At 43.4% G+C, this 20,854-nt stretch overlaps 1 protein-coding gene across 17 annotated transcripts; it reads left to right on the top strand.

The window, feature by feature from the left end:
- The first annotated feature begins 1,015 nt into the window (after nt 1-1,015).
- Nucleotides 1,016-19,337, top strand: SLC25A51 (solute carrier family 25 member 51). 17 transcript variants are annotated; one of them, XM_046022399.1, is made up of 5 exons: nt 1,016-1,253; nt 4,608-4,691; nt 6,014-6,161; nt 11,306-11,434; nt 15,647-19,337. In XM_046022399.1, the coding sequence occupies exon 5, from the start codon at nt 15,688-15,690 to the stop codon at nt 16,579-16,581; it is 894 nt and encodes a 297-aa protein (XP_045878355.1). In that variant the 5' UTR covers nt 1,016-1,253; nt 4,608-4,691; nt 6,014-6,161; nt 11,306-11,434; nt 15,647-15,687; the 3' UTR covers nt 16,582-19,337. The 17 variants fall into 17 exon arrangements, 11 of the variants coding, with proteins under 11 accessions (XP_045878355.1, XP_045878363.1, XP_045878360.1 ...); XM_046022407.1 differs by having other exon boundaries at nt 11,348-11,434; XM_046022404.1 differs by having other exon boundaries at nt 6,014-6,133.
- Nucleotides 19,338-20,854: the final 1,517 nt, after the last annotated feature.

A 20,854-nucleotide genomic window follows, 5' to 3' on the forward strand; every position in this document is an offset into this window, starting at 1 on the left:
GTACTTGGAGCTTGGGAACCAGTGACTTGTCCAAGGTCACTCCCAGAAGCGTCAGCGCTATTACTTCACCTAAGCCTTCCATTTCCTAGTGCAATAGAGTCCAACACCTACAAACTGAGGTTGACAGGAAAGAGACTTTAAAAGTGGTTGTATGGGCGCCTGGGTGGCTAAGTGGGTTAAGCCGCTGCCTTCGGCTCAGGTCATGATCTCAGGGTCCTGGGATCCAGTCCCGCATCAGGCTCTCCGGAGAGCCTGCTTCCCTTCCTCTCTCTCTACCTGCCTCTCTTGTGATTTCTGTCAAATAAATAAATAAAATCTTTTTAAAAAAAAAGTGGTTGTACGGGCACACCTGAGTGGTTCAGTCTGTTAAGTGGCTACTTTCAGCCAGGGTCCTGGGATCATGCCCCGGATCAGGCTCCGGGCTCAGCGGGGAGCTGCTTCTCCCCCTGCTTGTGCTCACTCGCTTCCTATCTCTCTCTGTTAAGTAAAATCTTTTTTTTTTTTTTAAGATTTTATTTATTTATTTGACAGAGATCACAAGTAAGCAGAGAAGCAGGCACAGAGATAGGAGGAAGCAGGCTCCCTGCTGAGCAGAGAGCCCGATGTATGACCTGAGCCGAAGGCAGAGGCTTTAAACCCACTGAGCCACCCAGGTGCCCCTCAAATAAAATCTTTAAAAACTAATTTTTAAGTTATTTGTATGTCCTAAATCATATACAAGTGTTTCTCTGCGGCCTGCGGTACCGGTAGCGGAAAAACGCCACTCTGAGGGTTTGATGAAATCTAACCAAGGCTACAAAGGGGAGCCAGAAAAGGCACTGTCAGGTTTTTAGCGTTTGCCACCCACAACTGTTAACTCTGGCTGGCACTCCCCCAGGCTGCACGCTGGAGAACGCGTTGACTAGTTGTGGCAAGGCAAGGCCACCGTATGGCGCCAAGAGACCTGTGCTCTGGTTAGCTGGGCCCCCAGTGCCTTTACGACAGGTGTGCTGGGTTACTCTACACCTGCCCCGGGGATGCCAAGGGGACTGGATCGGAGTCACCTGATTCTGCGGGTTTAGGCAGAGGCGGCGCGGCGGCGTCTGCCTCACGTGATCCGACTCGGGCAGCGTCGAGCGCGTCACCCTACGCCCCGCACACTCGCTTGGTCAAGGTCTGCGCCTGCGCGGCCGCTGCTCGCCGGCTCGCCGACCTGCGAGCGGGCGGCTACCGGGCGGTGACCCGGGTGCGCGGCCGGGCGCCCGCTGCTATGGGTGAGTGCGGCAGGCTGGCGGCATGGGCCTTTCCCCCGGCCTGTACGCTGAAGGAGGGTCTGAGGAGGCCGCCCGGCCCCGGGCTCCTGGCGCGGCCAGTGGGGCCCACTCCTCTCCGCGCTCCCGGTCGCTCCCGCGCGCGCCCTCCCGGGTGGGGCCCACAGCTGCAGGAGCCGCAGAGGGCGGTGCTCCCGCACAGGGTGGTTTCTACGCCCCCGTGGCTCCTGGCTCCCCCGCCAGCCGCCTGGCTTCGCCGGGCTCCGCGGGGCGCCGTCTGGCTGCCGGAGCGGGCCTTTCCGGCGAAGAAGGTTGTGCGTTCATCGGACGCGCCCCTGCTGGGCAAGTGCCTCCCGCCGCGCAAGAACCGGAGGGCGGGCAGGGCTGGGCTTTGCCTGCGCCCGGGGGCAGGCGCTGGGACGGCGGAAGGCTCCTGCCCTCCCGGGGGTCTGGGATTCCGGGCCCCCTGAACCTGTTCCCTGTTGGAGACGGAAGGGGCCTCGGAGATCCTGCCCAACCCCCGCCCCTCTTATCCCAGACTGGGGAAATGGACGCTCGGCGGGTGGTAAGTTTAGCCACTGCCGGGCGGTGCTTATTCTGCGACACCATGTTGCATCGCGTTGTGGGAAACTCAATTGTACAAGGCTTTCTGGGGGCGGGCAGGCGGGCGGCGTTGTTCTTCGTGAATCTCTGTACTGTTTATTTACCACTGAGCGTAGCTAGATAGAGCTTGTCGATGCCTTAGCTCCATTTTCTCTTTGGGCATAACCTTTATTTTGCCCCGTCAGCTGTACTCAGCTGGTCTTAATTCCCATCCTCTGTTTCTCTACATGTAAGCAGTGAAACAGAAGTCCTGGAAGTATATGGGTAGTGACCTTGCCAGTTAGTGCCTTCTCCACCCTTGCTTGGAAAGGATTCAATAAAATTTAAAAGGTGCTGGAGCTGGTCAGGTGGGTATCCCAACGGTTCCAGAGCACAGGTTAGGCACTTTGGATCTGGAGTCACCTTTCGTGGATCTAAAGAAAAAAATCATAAGTTGTTACCTCTGAGTGGAGGTATTTGGTTTGTCCTTTGACAGATTAAGCCCAGAGAATTGACTTTTTAAATTAGGGACGTTGCTTTGAATATAGTAGCAAGATAGTGTCATAACTAGGACTGGAACCCAGACTGATCTTGTTCTCATTGCTGACTCAGACCTGCTGACTTGTGGGAGTTCATATCCTTTGAGAGTTACATTTGCCTTCCCCCCAGTTTTTGCACAAAGACCTTTGTGCTGGGATCACATCTAGGACTTGCTTATCCACCTGGGCTGTAAATTACAGTGAGTATTTAGACTTTACACTGTTTAATTATGCCACAAAAGTTTGATACTTGTAGTTGCTTGAAAGTCAACTTATTAACTGTGCTTCTTACTGTTCACAGAGCTTGAGTGTTTCAGGTAACAAACAGTTTAAAGTTATGGTAAATAAGTTTTGCAGTAGCAAAGAATTAGCCGGGAATTTAAATACAGAGATCAGTTTAGTAAAGAAATTTAGCTGTGTTCACAGTATAGATAAACATGTAAAATTCTAAACTCCATTGTCATAGAATACTATGCACACACTCCTTGCTTCTGTTGCCAAATTAAGAATCTATTCATACCATCCTGGTGTGTGGGATGAAACTAGAGGGAAAGCTTTATTTATTTTCTTTCCACATGTGCTTTCTTTGAAGACATCACAAGTCTCAGGAGGTTAAAATTTAGAGGGAAAGTTTTAAATCTGTGAAGTCTAGGAGGGTTTCATTACCTTCCTTTTTCTATGCCCAGACCAATTTTTTAAAATTTGAGACTTTAAATGTACAGTGATTTTTTTTTTTTTTTTTAAGAGCAAGAGGCAAGAGTACACGAGGTTGGTGGTTGGGTAGGGTGGTGTGGCAGAGGGAGAAGGAGAAGCATGCTCCCTGCTGAGCAGGGAGCCAAATCTGGGGCTCTATCCCAGGACCCAAACTGGCTGAGCTACCCAGGCACCTATACGGTGACGTCAAAATATCTTAAAATAATTGAATATAGGGGTCAGTAAACGGCTAACTTCTGCTAGCCATAGTTTTCTGTTTAATAACAGTCTCCATTATTACAAACAGCCATGACAAGCTAGCTGAAGTAACTTTAATTTGTAAAATTTTGGGAAGTAAGTCATTCCAATAAAAATTAAAAGTGAACATGGACAAAATTTGGTAGGTCGGGTATACAAATAACTTAGTTTGTATGTTTTGCAGGTGGTAACTTTAGAATTTAAAATTATGTGTTCAGTATGTAAATGACATATCTTACATTCATAAGTTGTCACAATGTGGTATTATATAATCATATATACATTAACCAGAGTATTCTTGTTGATTTTATCATTCTATAGTCCTGAGATTGAAGGAAAGCAAAGCATTACATAGATATAAAGCATTTGTATGCTACGCTGTTTTAAAATGTTGGTTAATCTCAGATTGGCAGGTGTGGTTCTAATAAGAGTTCTTAAATTCATGTCTGTCAGCTGAAATAGCAAGAAGTAAGGCTGTAGAAGACTAAGTGATTAATAATAACCCAACTCTACCCTGGCAAACTTCTTTTTAAGCATCTTCAGGGTTCCTTTTTTTTTTTTTTTAACTAAAAATGCCATTGGCGAAAAAAAGAAAAATAAATTAAAATGCCATTGTTTCTTTAACTGGGTTTAGAGCAAAAAATGTAACAGGTAGGTGTGTTTTAAACAAATCAAAAAGCTGTGGGTGGTTTTTTCCCCCCCATTTCTCTCCAGGTCAGATAAATACATACCGACAGAAACGGTGTGTGAGGGAAAGCTGTCATGCACAACAAGTGTATCCTGAGTAAGGAAAACTGCTGTTGAAACAGGAATTAACATAATAAAGTCAGCAACAGGTTCACAGTTTTAAAAACTGAGACTTCAGGGTGCCTGGCTGACTCGGTGGATCGTGCAACTCTTGACCTTGGGGTTGTGAGTTTAAGCTTCATGTTCGGTGTAGCGATTACGTAAAAAAAAATCTTAAAAATAATTGAGTCTTCAACTGCCACATGGCCCAATGCCGTACTGTATAAACTACTGAGAGACTGCTGTGTAGGAAGGAGGAAGTCTGTACGACTTTTAGCAAAAATGCTTTTCCAGAAAAACAAATCAAGACGATGCAGTCAGCAGGTGAAGGAAGCTATAGGTAGATATCAGAACTGTGGCTTCTCATATCTGTGCCAGACGATCCTCTTTATCCAAAATGGACTAAAATTGCAGGACGAAACAGGGACTTTTAAAAAACATTTCTTTATCCCTTTTAAGTTCTCTGCTTCTCCTCCCCCTCCCCCCCCCTTCATTTCAGATTGATCTAGCAGAAAGATGGCTGCCATTGGCTATTTTATTTTTCTTTCCGTGGCAAGACTGTCACGGTGCCTGGATATTTCAGGTTTGTATGCTTCTCTTACCATTGTCCCCTTGTCGTCAAAACACTTACTAATGGACTTAATGTAATTGGCTTGCTGCTGCTGCTTTATTCAACTAATAAAGGAGAGCTTCAGAGTGTTTTTATCTCAAATCTTTTGAGGCTAGAGCACAGTTGCCAAATTTTAGGATCCATCCTTGTATGGTCTTCCTGTGGGCCACCAGAAAGATGCTCTTCTCCTGAGCATAAATAAAGGATATGATAAGACACACAAAGCCAAAACAGGGTTAGGTTCTGGAGCTGAGCATATATAATCCCAAATCAAGGCCACTATGTCAAAGATACGGGAGATGATGAAGCAACCATCAGACCAAAATTCTTTGAGTATCTTAAAGAGTAATATATATATTTTTTATATTTTATTTATTTGACAGACAGAGATCACAAGTAGGCAGAGAGGCAGGCAGAGAGAGAGAGGGAGAAGCAGGCTCTCCACTGAGCAGAGAGTCCAGTGCGGGGCTCCATCACAGGATATCATGAGCTGAAGGCAGAGGCTTTAGCCCACTGAGTCACCCAGGCGCCCCTTAAAAAGTAATATTAAAAAGTTTTGCTCAAAGGAAAATACATCACCTTAAACACTCAAAAATTTGGAAACAAAAATAAAAATAAGCACCCAACTTAAGAAATTAGAATGTAGTAAACCTAGACAAAACAGGAGAAAAGAGATAAAGAGGAAAACAGATTTTAAAACTGAAAATAGGGGCGCCTGGGTGGCTCAGTGGGCTAAGCCTCTGCTTTCGGCTCAGGTCATGGTCTCGGGGTCCTGGGATCGAGTCCCGCATCGGGCTCTCTGCTCAGCGGAGAGCCTGCTTCCTCCTCTCTCTACCTGCCTCTCTGCCTACTTGTGATCTCTCTCTCTGTCAAAAAAATAAATAAAATCTTTTAAAAATAAATAAATAAATAAAACTGAAAATAGTAAAACTGGTAACTTCAAGAGCTGTTTTTTTGTGTCTGGGATGGGAGGAATGTAAATTTGACAAACTGGCTATCCTGCTCAAGAAAAAAAGGGAACATAAGTACACAAGACTAGAAGTTTGGGTTTTTTTTAAGATTTTATTTATTCATGAGGGACAGAGAGAGAGGCAGGGGGAGAAGAAGGCTCCCCACTGAGCAGAGAGCCTGATGAGGGACTAGATCTCAGGACCCTGGAATCATGACCTGAGCCGAAGGCAGTTGCTTAACCATCTGAGCCACCCAGGCGCCCCTAGAAGTATTTTTTTTAAAAACAACATGTACTATGTAAGACTATATAAATAAACCAGAACTTTTTTTTTTTTTTTTTAAAGGAACTACAGGATAAAAATTGCGGAGGAAAGAACCTAACAGACCAGTAACAATGGAAGAAATTGAGAAAGTTATCAAAAAGCTACCATCCCCCAAAACACCAGGCACAGATGGTGTTACAGGTGAATTCCTTTAACTTTGAAGGAAAAGGTAATTTTGATAAGGTTTAAATTTTCTACCAGCCTTAGGAAAAGTGAGAGATTGTTTTTACAGAGCTAATGGAACATGGACGCCTGAACTTGGTGTGAGATAGTAATAAAATTAAAAATTTGGTATGTTCTAGTGATATGAAATTTTAAAATAAAATATTAGCAAATGGTATCTAGTAATACATTAAAAAACATATTTCACCATGGCCAAGGAGTATTCATACCCATGTTATGAGGGCAAATAATTAACAAGAAATAATGCTAACATATACACCAAATAAATACATTAGAAAATAATAATAGGTCATCCTTGTTGAGCACCTCTAGTGCTCTAGACTATTCTGGATGTTGTACAAGTAGTAATGCAAATGACTGAGCCAACCTATGAGGTAGGTAGCATCTTTATTTTATAAATGAGGAAATTAAGCCATAGAGACATTGAGAAACTTGAAGGAGGTCACACAGGGGATACGTGCTGGAACCGGGATTTGAATTGAGGCTGTTAGCTGCATCTCATAAATGTTACACTGGTTCTGTCTCTAGTATTCATATGGTCATCTCAGTAGCTTCCGAAAAGCGTTTGACCAAAGTTCCTGATTGAGTGGTGGTGGGAGGGTTGAAGGTGGTTGAATTTCAGTAAAACAGGAATAAATGTGTTTGCCCTTCCCATGTTTGAAAACTTTCTAAGCCCTTCTCAGGTGATCATTGGTATTAGAAAAATGGAATGTAGTTTTAATGGGAAACATAATTTTCTGGTAAATAGCAGGGGGAAGGGGTTTATGTTATAATAGAAGATATACTAATTCTTAGGATGAATGCAGAATGAGGTTTTGGGGGATTTAAGGTAGCTTATCCAATGAAATTAGTGATAGCGCTGGAAAGACATGCTTTACTTCGTATTTGTAGCACAGTCCTAAATGTGAGTAGGCATAAATGGTGAACAGGGAAGGTTACTTGAGTGGGTACAGATTTTGTAGGGACGAGTTCAGTAAGCATTGTTGTGTCATGATGATCTATTTCCCTGTGTAAACTTGAAACTGCTAGGACTTGGATTAGTAATCCTCTGATGACAACTTTCTGTTTCTCATACCAAAGGCCAGTGGTCTGCCTCATAGTAATTCCTAGCAAAGTTCCCATACATGTCAAAAATAAAAGGATATTCACTATTACTATTTAATTTTGTTCAGGAAATAATTGCAAATCTAGGGAGATAAAGGTACATATTATAGTGGAGAAGTCAATTATTTGTGGTATTTTATGTAGTAGAAGCTAAAGCAAACCAGTCCAAAAATGAGAAATTGCAAGAGGATTTGGTAAGTTGGCTGATTCTAACCTTAATACCTAAGAATTGGTAGCTTTTTCATATGCAGACAACAAGCAGTTCAAAAATGAAAAGGAAGGAAAAGGCCCATTCATAATAGCGACTGAAAAGATAAAATACCTAGACGTAAGAAATATTCAAGATCTGGGGGGTACCTGGGTGGCTCAGTCAGTTGAGGCTCTGTCTCTTGATTTCTGCTCAGGTCATGATCTCATAGTCCTGAGATATTCAGTAGGGCTCTGTGCTCAGTGGAGTCCGCTGCTCTCCTCCCTCTGCCTCTCCCCCTGTCAGTGCTGCGTGAGCTCTTTCATATCTTTTTTTTTTTTTTTTAAGATTTTATTTATTTGACAGATCACAAGTAGGCAGAGAGGCAGGCAGAGAGAGAGAGGAGGAAGCAGGCTCCCTGCTGAGCAGAGAGCCCGATGTAGCGCTCGATCCCAGGACCCTGGAATCATGACCTGAGCCGAAGGCAGAGGCTTTAACCCACTGAGCCACTCAGGCGCCCCTCTTTCAAATCTTAAAAAAGAAATTCAAGGGGCGCCTAGGTGGCCCACTGGGTTAAGCCTCTGCCTTTGTCTCAGGTCATGATCTCAGGGTCCTGGGATCGAGCCTGGTATTGGGCTCTTTGCTCTGCAGGGAACCTGTTTCCCCCCTCTCTCTGCCTGCCTCTCTGCCTACTTGTAATCTCTCTCTGTCAAATAAATAAATAAAATCTTTTAAAAAATAAAAAGACTATTAAAGAAATTCAAGATCTGTATGAAAAATTTTTCAGATGCTACTAAGGTTTGTAAAAGGACCCAAGTAAATAGGAAGACATCATATTCCTGTGAAATATGGTTTGATTTTGGAAAAGTGACAGGTCTTTTCATTTATCTATGAAGTCACTTTCTCTGTAAGATACCAAGAATTTGGGGAGGAATATGACAGAGATACGCTAAAGTTTATCAGGAGAAATGTGCGATCCAAGAAAATTGCTAGTTCTGAGAAGAGTATGGGGAAGCGCTATGACGTGGTGACGCCGTCCTACCGCTGTAGCAGGTCCGCGCGGGTTGGTGCTCGAGAAGCGCCGGGCTGCTGGCAGAGCAGAGCCGGTGCAGACACACGTGCACGCGCCCACAGGCATTTGGATGCTGCTCACCCGTCACTTCCAGAGGCAGGCTTTTCTTTTTGCCTCACTCCTTACACTGAAATTTCCAGAGAGATTCCCGTATGGCTGGTAAATGAAACCGTGAAGCTTGTAGCGGGCAGTGTGGGTTACTCCTTCATACTTTTTTTTTTTTAAAGATTTTATTTATTTATCTGACAGAGAGAGAGATCACAAGTAGGCAGAGAGGCAGGCAGAGAGAGAGGAGGAAGCAGGCTCCCTGCGGAGCAGAGAGCCCGATGCGGGGCTCGATCCCAGGACCCTGAGATCATGACCTGAGCCGAAGGCAGCGGCTTAATCCACTGAGCCACCCAGGCGCCCCACTCCTTCATACTTTTAAAGTAATGAGGGCCTTCGGAGGACATTATGAAGCCTGGAAGCCAAGATCATAGACTTAATACCCAAATTAAGAACTTCAGTGTCATGAAAATGATAAAGTAGGAAAAGTATTTGCCAAAATTTGATTACTAGAACCAGGAATGATTTTCTTCACATATGAAGAAATTTTACAAATCAGAAGTTTCTTCTGCCTATTAGAAATATGGGTAACATGAAAATTTGTAGTAAAAGAAGTTCAAATGATCAAGAATGAAAAAATGCTGTAGTTTATTTTTTTAAGCAGGCCCCTCTGCTGAGCAGGGAGCCTGGCACAGGGCTGATCCGAGGATGCTGGGATCATGACCTGAGCCAAAGGCAGATGCTTAAAACTGACTGAGCCACCCAGGCGCTTCAAAACACTGTATCTTAATCAGAAAGTTTAAATGACAAATGCGATTCTTTACCCATCAGATGATGTTGGAAACGGTGGGGGCCCTGGTACTGGCATACATATAATGGAAGCATAAATCCTTGTAAGTTCTGGGGTCAGCTTGGAGTAGCTATCAAATTTAAATGCATTACTCTTCGAGCCAGCAGTGCCATTCTGAGATTTATCCTACAGATAAACTTGCAAGAGTTCACCCAAGCAGGGTACAAGTACGTACAAGGTTGCCCAAAGCAGCATTCTTTAAAAAAAAAAAAAAAAAAAGCCAAACCCAAACAAAAAAACAGGGACCAAAATAGGAAATAGAATAAATTACATGTAATATGTCCAATTGTTAGAGTATTATACAGCCATTCCAAATACTGGGGTGTCTCCATGCTGTTATTAGAAGATAACAATGTACTGGGAGTGTCACTAGTGGCAGGCTGACTGATAAAGAGGCTTTCCCACCGTGAGGCTAGACACGGAGAGTCCTGAGCCAGGGCAGTGAGCCTGGAGTGGGGAGATGTCTATATATTTAATTGATTTACAACTTTATTTTCTCTTAAAATCTTTTTAAAATGTTTATTATTAATGTGTCATTTTTTTCCTAAAAAATAATGTTTCTTTTGTGACTTTTCAATGAAATGACTCATTTGTTTATTGGATCTATAAGCAGCCCAACTCCAAGGAATCTAGCTGAGTTGAGCATCTAGGTGACTTCATAATCTGTTGTTGTTGTTGTTTTAATTTATGTATTTGAGAGAGAGAGAAGGAGCACGAGCGGGGGAGGATCAAAGGGAGAAGCAGACTCCCCTCTGAGCAGGGAGCCTGATATGGGACTCAATCCCAGGACTCCAGGATCATGACCTGAGCCAAAGGCAGTCTCTTAACTGAGCCATCCAGGCGCCCCTCACTGTTCTAATACCTGTCAAAATGAGAAATAATTCCTGTCTCTGAGCTAGGCTTTACTTTGATCATTTATACTGCAGAGGAACACATTTTCAAAACACTAGGGAACAATTTTTCCTGCCCCTTTAAACTGATTCACAGTAGTGCTGAGCAGCATTCAGCCCTAAGTCCTGCTGCTCCCAGTGCTCTGCCCGAGGGGAGAGTGTGTTCCTTGTGAACAGAGTGGCGCCCGGAGGTGGTGTGGCTCCCCCGGCTTGTGGGGGCGGACAGTGAAAGATTGCACTCCGGCACTGTGGAGTTGTGTTGGTGTAGCCAGGCGATGTAGTGGCAAGGAACGTTTGCTGACTCCTTTCAAGACCTTCCTTGCGACAGGGTTTGGGCCTGCAGTAGTTTTCTAGTCACAGTTTTTCTCAGAGAGCAAGTTTATCTTTTCTAATAGAAACATGGACCAAGCCAGCTGGAACTCCAACAAAACAAAGAAACTTTGGGCCAGAGTGTTCAATGATACATTTTCTTCTTAGTGTGGTCTATCTTGTGGGAAGAGGACACACAGACCCTGGTGTGACATACTTAAGGAAAATAGCTTGTTTCCATTTGCTTCTCATGAGGAAGGAAAAAAAAAAAAAGTACGGAGCACTGTCAGAGGGTCTTGGGATCTTCCTGAGGGTCTCGTAATGCCGGTCCAAGCCTGCTTCCCTGTCCTCTGCCACCCACCCATCTTCCACCCACATTCTGCTCTACAGAATATATTTGAGTAATTCCTTGAGAACGCGATCTGCTGCGCCTCTGACTCAGGACTGACACCTCAGCCTGCGCTGCCACCGTTAGCTGAATGTGCTTCTGCCCACGCGTCCTATCCCGCCCTGTCCCTCTCTCCAGACAACTAGTTAATGACCCCTTTCTCTGTGGGGCCTTTATACACCGGGTGCATATTTCCGTGCTCACATTTATTGTTTTGTAGTCTATCGTTTGCATGTCCTGTTTCCCCTGAGGCCAGGGTTCTCATTTATCTCTAATCTCTGACAGGGCAGTGCCTTTGAATAAGTTGGTTGAATTTAATTTTCTTAGTACGCTAAGAGACCAGCGTAAAAGCATATGAAGAGGAAGACGTCCCCAACAAAAAGCCAATGAAGGTCATCTTGACAGTGTTATCCTGTAAGTCTGAATGGAACAGAAAAAAAAAATTATTTTATAAAGATTTTATTTATTTATTTGACAGAGAGAAAGCACAAGCAGGGGGAGCAGCAGGTAGAGGCAGAGGGGGAAGCAGGCTTCCTGATGGCAGGGCTTGATCCCAGGACCCTGGGATCATGACCTGAACCGAAGGCAGACGCTGAACGACTGAGCCACCCAGGTGCCCCAGTACTCTTTTAATATCTATATGACATCCCATCAGGTGGAGACATCTTCATTTACTTAGTGGGCCTCTTACTGTTGAGCGTTTAGTTTTTATTCAGTACTTTTCAAGAGCATTGTTGTGACTGTCTCCAAGTTGAATCTTTGTGTACATTTTCTATGAATAACTATTTCCATAGGCTGTACTAGAAGGGAGTTGCAGATGTGTGTTTCGTATTTGATGTTACGTATCTGTGGCTTCTGTAGATACAAGCTCCCTAGGAACTGATTTTTCTGATTGTTTTTTGTGCTTCAGCTGTGCACTGCACTTTTTTTTTTTTTAAGTTTATTTGACAGTGCGAGTGCACAAACAAGCAGGGAGAGCAACGCGGAGAGGCAGGCTCCTGCTGAACAAGGACCCAGATGTGGGGTTCGATTGCAGGACCTCAAGATCACGACCTGAGACGAAGGCAGACACTTAACCCACTGAGCCACCCAGGCTCCCCTGGCCTGCACTTCATAGTGTTTACATTTTTACGTCTTTTATCCTGAATGCTCAACAGTTGATGTATGAAACTATACCCATTAAGCAAAAACTCCCTGTTCCCCCTTCCACAGGCTCCTGGCAACTACCATTCTACTTTCTGTCTATATGAATTGGACTTTTCTAGGTACTTCCTATAAGTGAAATCATACAGTACTTGTCCTTTTATGACTGGCTTATTTTACTTAATGTCCTCAGGGTTCACCCCTGTCCTAGCATGTAACAGGACTTCCTTATTCACATAGTTTTCCACGGTCTGTATACATAGCATGTCTTATTTAACGCGTCATGCGGCAGTCGGCGCTCGTGTTGCTGCCACCTCTTGGCTGTTGGATGTGCATGTGCCTCGTGAGACTCCGCTTTCAGTTCCTAACGGATACATTCCTGCAGGTGGGACTGCTCAATCCTGTTAGTTCGGTTCTAAGTTTCTGTAGAACTGCCGCTCTGGTTTAGTGGCTGCACCATTTTACATTCTCACCAACAGTGCACAGGGACACTGAGCTGCTCCACAGCCCCGCCTACACTTGTTATTTTCTGTTTGTTTGTTTGTTTTAAATAGTAACTATCCTAATGATGATCTCATTGTGCTTTTGATTTGCATTTCTCTGTTGATTGATGTCAAGCATCTTTTCATATGGTTGGCATCTGAGTGTGTTTAACAGTTTTTTGGTGTTTTTTTTTAAGATTTTGTTTATTTATTTGACAAACAGCGAGAGAGGGAACACAATCACAGGGAGTGGGAGAGGGAGAAGCAGGCTTCCTGCTGAGCAGGGAGCCTGATGCGGCTTTATATTGTAGTAAAACAGGTACTATGGAGAGGGGACATGTGGTAGCAGGACCCTGGGATCATGACCTGGGCCGGAGGCAGCCACTTAATGATTGAGCCACCTGGTTGCCCCAAGGTGTTTTTTGTTTCTGTTTTTGTTTTTCAGATTTCATTTATTTGAGAGAGAAAGGGAGAAAAAGCATGAAGGGGGGAGGGGCCACAGGAGGGAGGGAGAAGCAGACTCCCCATTGAGCAGGGAGCCCAAAGCGATGGGGGGTGCTCAGCGCGATGCGGAGCTCGATCCCAGGACCCCAAGATCATGTCCTTTGTGACCTAAGCTGCAGTCAGCTGACTAAGCCACCCAGGCTTCCCTGTTTTACAGTTTTGTAGATTTCTTTCATGTCTGGCTTAAAAGATGGGTGGAGTTCCGTATTTTCTTGTATCTCTCCTTTGGAGAAATGGCTATTCAAGTCCTTTGCTCATTTTTTAGTCAGGATATTTTTTTATTGAGTGGTCTCATAAGTGTGGTGTACTGTTGAGGAATTAAAAGCAACTTAAAAATATTTAGCCTTTTGGGGGCCCTCCCTGGCTCAGTTGGTGGAACATGGACTCTTGATCTTGGGGTAGTGAGTTTGAGTGCCATGTTGGGTTTAGAGATCCCTTAAAATAACCTTTAAAACAATACGTAGCTTGTTCTATCTAAGATACAATAAAATTGCCATGTAGTCCCCCAGTAAAGCTTATTTCTGAGCTGTAGGATTGTTCTGGATAATCCAGCTGTTTAGATCCTTTGGAGAAAATCAGACTTAGATGTCTGGCACCAGGGTAGCCTTGCCATTTTAAGGACGCTGGTGTGTTCTGGGGGAGGACTTTACCTTCGTTTTACTCGGTGAGCTAAGCCTGTGGGTAGCTTCAGATCTTCAGCATCTGATAGAGCCGCTTTGTCGGGGCAGCCAGAGTCACTGCCATCCTTTGGTGCAGTCGCGGGAACACGCACCCCTGTAGTCAGACTTGCGATGCCAGCTCCACCAGTTACTTTCTGTAACTCAGACAAAGGAGAGTATTGGTGTTTTCATTGGTAACACTGGGAAAGTACAGTGTATAGTACATACCTGCAGGCCTCCCTTGACCTTGTTCTTCCAGTCTCTACCTCCCAAGGTGCATGTTTAGTGTCCCTTATGCACAGCACGTATCTGTCATACAAGGTATGTACACTGTGGGGTATTCATTTACCTTGCCAGTCTCCTGTTACATTGTGAGTTCCTTGCCCCCTTTTTTTTTTTTTAAAGATTCTTATTTATTTGAGAGAGAGTACAAACAGGGGTGAGGGGTGGAGGGGAAGGGAGAAGCAGACTCCCCGCTGACCACGGAGGCCAATATTGGGCTCGATCCTGGGTTGCCAGGATCATGACCCGAGCTGAAGTCCGACGCTTAGCCGACTGAGCCACCCAGACACCCTGTGAGTTCCTTGCTTTTGAATTTCTAGCACTTGGCAAAGGGCCTAGTCCAGAGTAGACACTAAGTGAGTGTTAGTGAACAGAATGAATGAATGCATATTTTGCTATTTTATTTCTCAAGGGAAGACTTGGAATCTTTTTCAGAAAGATAATGGTATAGACCATTATGTAGTATAGTACGTATGAATTAGTCCAGTAGTTCTCAAATTTTTTGGTCTTAGGGAGCCTTTAAACTTAAAAATTATTGTGGGGGCACCTGGGTGGCTCAGTGGGTTAAAGCCTCTGCCTTCAGCTCAGGTCATGATCTCAGGGTCCTGGAATCGAGCCCCACATCGGGCTCTCTGCTCAGCAGGGAGCCTGCTTCCCTTCCTCTCTCTCTGCCTGCCTCTCTGCCTACCTGTGATCTCTGTCTGTCAAATAAATAAATAAAATTTAAAAAAAAATTATTGTGGACCCTAAAGAGCCTTTATCTAAATTAGTATTTATGGTCTTAAAAATCTAAATTTTAAAATATTAATTCACTTTATGTATTTATTTTAAAGTATTTATTTATAACAGTTATTTAAATTAGAAATTATAATCTTAAAAATTTTATAAATTATAATTTATAAATTTATATGCGTTTATTTAAAATTTGTGTATGTGTTAACTCCTGCATGGGTCAGGGGAGAGGGGAGGGGCAGAGGGAGAGACAGAAGGAGAGGGTCAAGCAGCTTCCACCCTGAACGTAGAGCTAGATGCAGGGCCTGATTCTGTGACCCTGAAATTGTGACATGAGTCAGAATGAAGAGTCGGATACTCAGCCTGCTCAACTGACTGAGCCACCAGGCACTCCTAATTTGCTTTAAAATAACATGTTAACATAGACAACACATTTTCATGAAAAATAACTATTTTCCAAAAAATTAATGAGAAGAGTGTGTTTCCCCGTTTTGCAGGTATGTGTGTTGTCTGGTGTAAAAGATAGGTGGGGTCCCGTATTTGCTTCTGTATTATGTGTGGTGAGAAGTTGTTCTGTTAAAGTAGATGCAGAAAATCCAGCTTCACACAGGTACGTGGCTGGAAAAGGAAAGACTGGCTGGACCCCTGCAAGGATATCAGGGACCTCGAGGGGCCCTCTGAAAATACTATCACAATTACTGATGTAGTCTAACGGGGAAAATGTAATAGTGTCCAGAAGTTAAAGGGTTAAGGAAATAAGGAAACATTCCACATGTTTAGCCCTGTCTGTGATGGCTTACCTACTGTCGTTTTCTTATTTGTAGGTTAAAAATACCGTTCATGAAGAAGAAAGATCTTAAGCAACATGGTGGATTCAGAAGCTCATGAAAAGAGGCCGCCCATCCTGACATCTTCAAAACAAGACCTGTCACCTCATATCGCCAATGTCGGGGAGATGAAGCATTACTTGTGTGGCTGCTGTGCAGCTTTCAACAATGTAGCCATCACATTTCCCATTCAGAAGGTGCTCTTTCGGCAGCAGCTGTATGGGATCAAAACCCGGGACGCGGTGCTCCAGTTGCGGAGGGATGGCTTCCGAAACTTGTACCGTGGCATCCTGCCCCCACTGATGCAGAAGACGACAACGTTGGCGCTCATGTTTGGGCTGTATGAGGACTTATCTTGCCTTCTCCGCAAGCACGTCCGTACCCCCGAGTTTGCGACCCGCAGTGTGGCCGCAGTGCTTGCAGGGACGACAGAAGCAATTTTCACTCCATTGGAAAGAGTTCAGACATTGCTTCAAGACCACAAGCATCATGACAAATTTACAAACACTTACCACGCTTTCAAGGCACTCAAATGCCATGGAATTAGAGAGTATTATCGAGGCTTGGTACCTGTTCTTTTCCGTAATGGATTCAGCAATGTCCTTTTCTTTGGCCTTCGAGGTCCCATTAAGGAGCATCTCCCTACTGCCACGACTCACAGTGCTCATCTGGTCAATGATTTTATCTGTGGAGGTCTGTTGGGTGCCATGTTGGGAATCTTGTTTTTCCCAGTTAATGTTGTGAAGACTCGCATGCAGTCTCAGATTGGTGGGGAGTTTCAGTCTTTTCCCAAGGTTTTCCAGAAAATCTGGCTAGAGCGGGACAGGAAGCTGACGAATCTTTTCAGAGGTGCTCACCTGAATTACCATCGCTCCCTCATCTCTTGGGGCATAATTAATGCAACTTATGAGTTCTTGTTAAAGATTATATGAAAGAAACCATCAGTTAAGTGCCATTTGTTAACTGAGTAGACCTAAGAAGAATGCAGTTTGGCCTGGTTTCTAATTGGCCAAATACAGGTTGGTGTCATAAGTTCAGGGCACAATGAATTATGGGCAAAGCTGTTTTCTTGAAGCACCAACAAATTCAGAATAAAAGGTTCTAATAGGAAAATTTAAGGGGTTTTTGGTTTTGTTTTTTCATTATTATCCAAGAACTTTAGGCTAATTGCCTGGTTAAGAGCTATCCCCCTGACTGCTTCTGACAAGGAAAACAGCCACGGTATGATTCTTTTTCCCGAAAGTCTTTAAAATCTTCCGTATTGAAATGTCAGTGGCCATGAGCAGCCAGAGAAAAGGCTCTTAGAGCCATGTGAATTCTCAGGCTTCCTTCTCTTACTCCATTTCTTGCTTCTCTGCTTTTAGGAGGACTTAACAAAGGGTAGTCTTCGTTAAACATAAGCATATACATGTAGGACAAACAACAGAAGAGAACAGCTTAATAGGTATAGGCTTTTTATGATAAATTGCTTATATTAGTTTTGAAGCTAAGTACCTGTTTGGATAGTCCTTATCTAGACTACTCAGACAAAGTGTGGCAGAACCAAGCAGCTAGTCCAGGCTCCCATTTTCTTGTCTAGCTTGGAAAGTTTTGTGATTAGTTCTGAGTGTGACCTTAAACCCTTCCCAAATCCCCTTACGTTAATTTCACTTATTTCATTGCCAAAACACGGGGAGACTTACGTTTCGTTACAGGCATTTCTTCCTGTGAAGAAATTTCATATTAATTGCAAACTCTGGTTAATTCAGTTTCTTTGATTAATTGTTGCCAACTTCATGAAGAGATTTGGGAGATTGGGGAGTGTTTTTTTTTTTTTTTTTTTTTTTAGTTGTAGTTAGTCATATTGAAGTATCCTGTTTTCTTAGAACTCTTTAAAAAAAAAACACTTCCATAAAATTGTATTTTGGAAGTCTATTAATGGGATTCTAGATTTCTCTCTCCTGGTTTTTAAGCATTACAGAGGGGGAGAAAACAAATCTCAGGATAGCTTTCCCCCCAGTATTAGCTTTTTTATTTGAGTCTTGAAATAGAGACTTCTATTAGGATTTTTACATTTGGGAACCCAGTTTTATCATTTTATCATTAAAACAATAAGACAGTTTGAGATGAGATCAAAATAAAGATATTTGTTGGGTTAATTTTAAATGCTACTGGTTCGTAATAGCTGGATAGCATACTCATCCCTTACTTGATAGAGAAAAACTTGTCAAAGGAATCAGATTTTAAAATACTTTTTCCAGATCGATGAAGCAAAATCCCTCTCTTTACCAACTGAATAATTAAGAAAACTTGAAACATTCTAGAATAGTAGTTTATCAGTCTTTCAAAAATCCACATCTGTAAATATGTAGTTATGATTGCTTGCCAGCATCTGACATGGCAGAGTAGTTTGGTTTCTTATTACCAGTTTTTCATCATTCTGGGTAATTGCATATGAATATGTGCACACAATGACCAAAATAAAATCAGGGTCTCGGTAGTTTACTCAGTTTCTGGGCAGATAGTCCAAAAGCAGTGTTTACCTCTAAATGCAATATGGCTGGTCAAATCAGCATCCTTCCAACCATGAAGGATTGGGAAGCATTATCAAGCACTTGTCAGGCTGTAATGAGGCTCAGTAGCTTTACCACAGCCCTTTTGAAAATGTGTTGGAAATGGCAGTTTACTTTGGAAACCAAGATGCTGAGGTGAGGATTTCGAAAAGCAAGGATTTGACACCAAATAAACGTGAGTAGCATCATGAGTAGCATGGTTTGGCTTGTTGAATAGTCTGGCTTTGAAGCGGGTTGAGTTTGTGGGGGGGAGGGCTATGGAAATGAATGACAAAGGCACCTGAGGTCTGGTGGTGCTTGGCTCCTGGCCCACCACCCCTTGTGGCAGGTGAGTTAGCCTGGGGTCATGCCCTGGGGATGAGCTTCCTTTTGTCTATTAATACACTCCTGTGAGGTGACAGATAACCCAAGTTCTAAAGCACTTTTGTGAAATACAAGTGAGAATTTGAAAAGGGGATGCTTTGGTTTCTACAATCTCAAACTTGTGGCGTTTAAAAACAAATATTTTTAATGTTTTTAACTCATACTTGGATTTCTTTGTCACTTTTTACAGCTTTTGGAGACCAAACTGTAAATATATTACCAGGGATGGTTTTTTGTGTTGTCCTATAGACTTCTTAAATTTGACAAAAAATTTGAACAGAACTTGCTTGTGGTAGCCAACGGCTTTGTCTGAACCTTAAAAGAAGTCAAAATGTGTTATATAAGAGATCCTAACCACTTGTTTTTACCTTCGATGTGAACTAGTAGTAATTTTGAAAAGGCAAATGTGACTGAATAACTTTACCTGAAGAGCTTTAAAAGTGGCCTTTCTGTTACACACGTGGCACAGACAGCTTATGAGCTCGGGGCCCTCGGCCCTGCCTCCCATACTTCATCTCTGACGCCACCAGAGATGTCTTACGGATTCTGTATCTAACACGCTTAGGGTGGTAAGAGCCCTCAGGACTGCATCACAGAGTAAACACAACCTCTCTGAGGCGGCAGATTTGTGTGTCTTTGTTTCATTTGTGGCTGGAGACAGTCAATGTTTTTGTCTCAGTAGTCAATATTCATCTTACCTTATGGTTGGTTATGTAATCGCCTGCTATATATTGTAAACTGTGCAATAAAACAGATTGTGTATCTGGAATCACCTTTGGAGACGTGACATTTCCTAGCTCGATGACATTGGTAGTGCTCCGTTCTCACGTTGTGCGAACATAGAATCATGGGCGGCAGACAGCATGCGCAGAATGGGACCTGGAGGCCTTTCTGGGGCCGCTGATCGCGCCGTGTGGGGAAACGGCAGGTCCAAGCGGATGAAGTTCGAGAGAGACATGTGCGGTCCAAGTGAAAGCAAGTCAGGAAGGAAGGGTGAGCGCTCAGACTTGATCTCCTTTCAATTTTTTGAAAAATTTTGTTTTCTTGTGTGTATAAATGCGTATCCAAGATCTAACAGGCGTTCTCCTTAAGTTTGAGGATTTTTCATTTTTAATATTTTTAATGCCGTCTTTTTGCTTGATAGTATTTGCTTGCCTAATGGCTCCCAGATTGTGGGGGAGTCTCCACTTTGTTTTTTGGGGGGTTTTTTAAGTTTCATTATTAAAAGTGGTTAAGCACACAAAGCTGTTTATGTTTAATATTTTTTGAGTTTTGTGACTGACTTTAAATGAAACTTGTTAAATGTGTCAGTTAACATTCTTTTGGTAATTCTGTTTGGAATAAAGTTGTTTTTATTTTCAGTCCATTCTATTTGGTCTTCTCTTGTGGTTGGGTCAGGGTACTAGCACTTTTTTGTTGTCTTTTTGTTGAGAAAACATTTAGCATACTACTTCGGACTCTTCAGCACTTTCCCCTGCTAACTTTGCAGGTAGTATAGTCCCTCATGGATCCATCTTACTTGGTCAGGAGGAGTTTCAGATTTTTCTCAAATGAATGTTTTCATTTTTCTCAAATGAAGTAAACTTTTCTCTCTTGAGTATAAACTTACTATATTCAGTTTATGAATAACTTCCGTGGTATAGTGTACCTTCAGGTCATGTTTACCCCCAAGCTAAATGAGCTGGATGTTGTGCTTTTTGAGTTTTTTTTTTTTCTACTTTTAACTTAATAACTATTACTTTCTGCTAGAAGGCTGACATTAGGTCAGCCTGCTGTTTACACGTTAAATTTTAAGGTGCTCCCGGACTCAAGGGACTGTTGAGGCTGTCTGATGAAGACCAGCAGGTAAGGGAGTGATTGACTTCAGGCTTGTAAAACAACAGTTTGGGGTTGGAATTAGTCATAAAAGTGAATATCCTGAACTTTAGAATAGATGAAAGTGTCGTGTTGTACGTGTCCTCTGTTGTGGCGTCATTGTAGCCCACCGCTGTAGCTCCAAAGGGCAGGCGGATGGGGAGGGGTGCGGGGGAGAATGTGGGCGGTGTTTCTGCCCCCCCCCTCCCGGGGGGGCCCCCTGCGGAGCTGCCAGGGTGGGAGGGGAGCCTCTCTTGGAGGCGGGTGCCCAACCTCATTTATTTAGTTTCGGAGGTTTCCAGGGGGGATCTTTTTTCTAGTGAGCAGAGCTGATTTTGAAGTCGAAATTGAAGATAAAATAGAATTTTTCTAAATTCCCTCCCTTGGATCCATTGTGGGAATGGCTGTTAGAGTACTCTGTAGCCCTGCTCGGGGC

This window comes from Meles meles, chromosome 11 (genome assembly GCF_922984935.1).
Source record: "Meles meles chromosome 11, mMelMel3.1 paternal haplotype, whole genome shotgun sequence".
Lineage (NCBI taxonomy): Eukaryota > Metazoa > Chordata > Mammalia > Carnivora > Mustelidae > Meles > Meles meles.

Coding starts and splice junctions, on each gene's coding strand:
- SLC25A51 (XM_046022399.1), top strand. CDS start 15,688: ATGGTGGATTCAGAAGCTCATGAAAAGAGGCCGCCCATCCTGACATCT.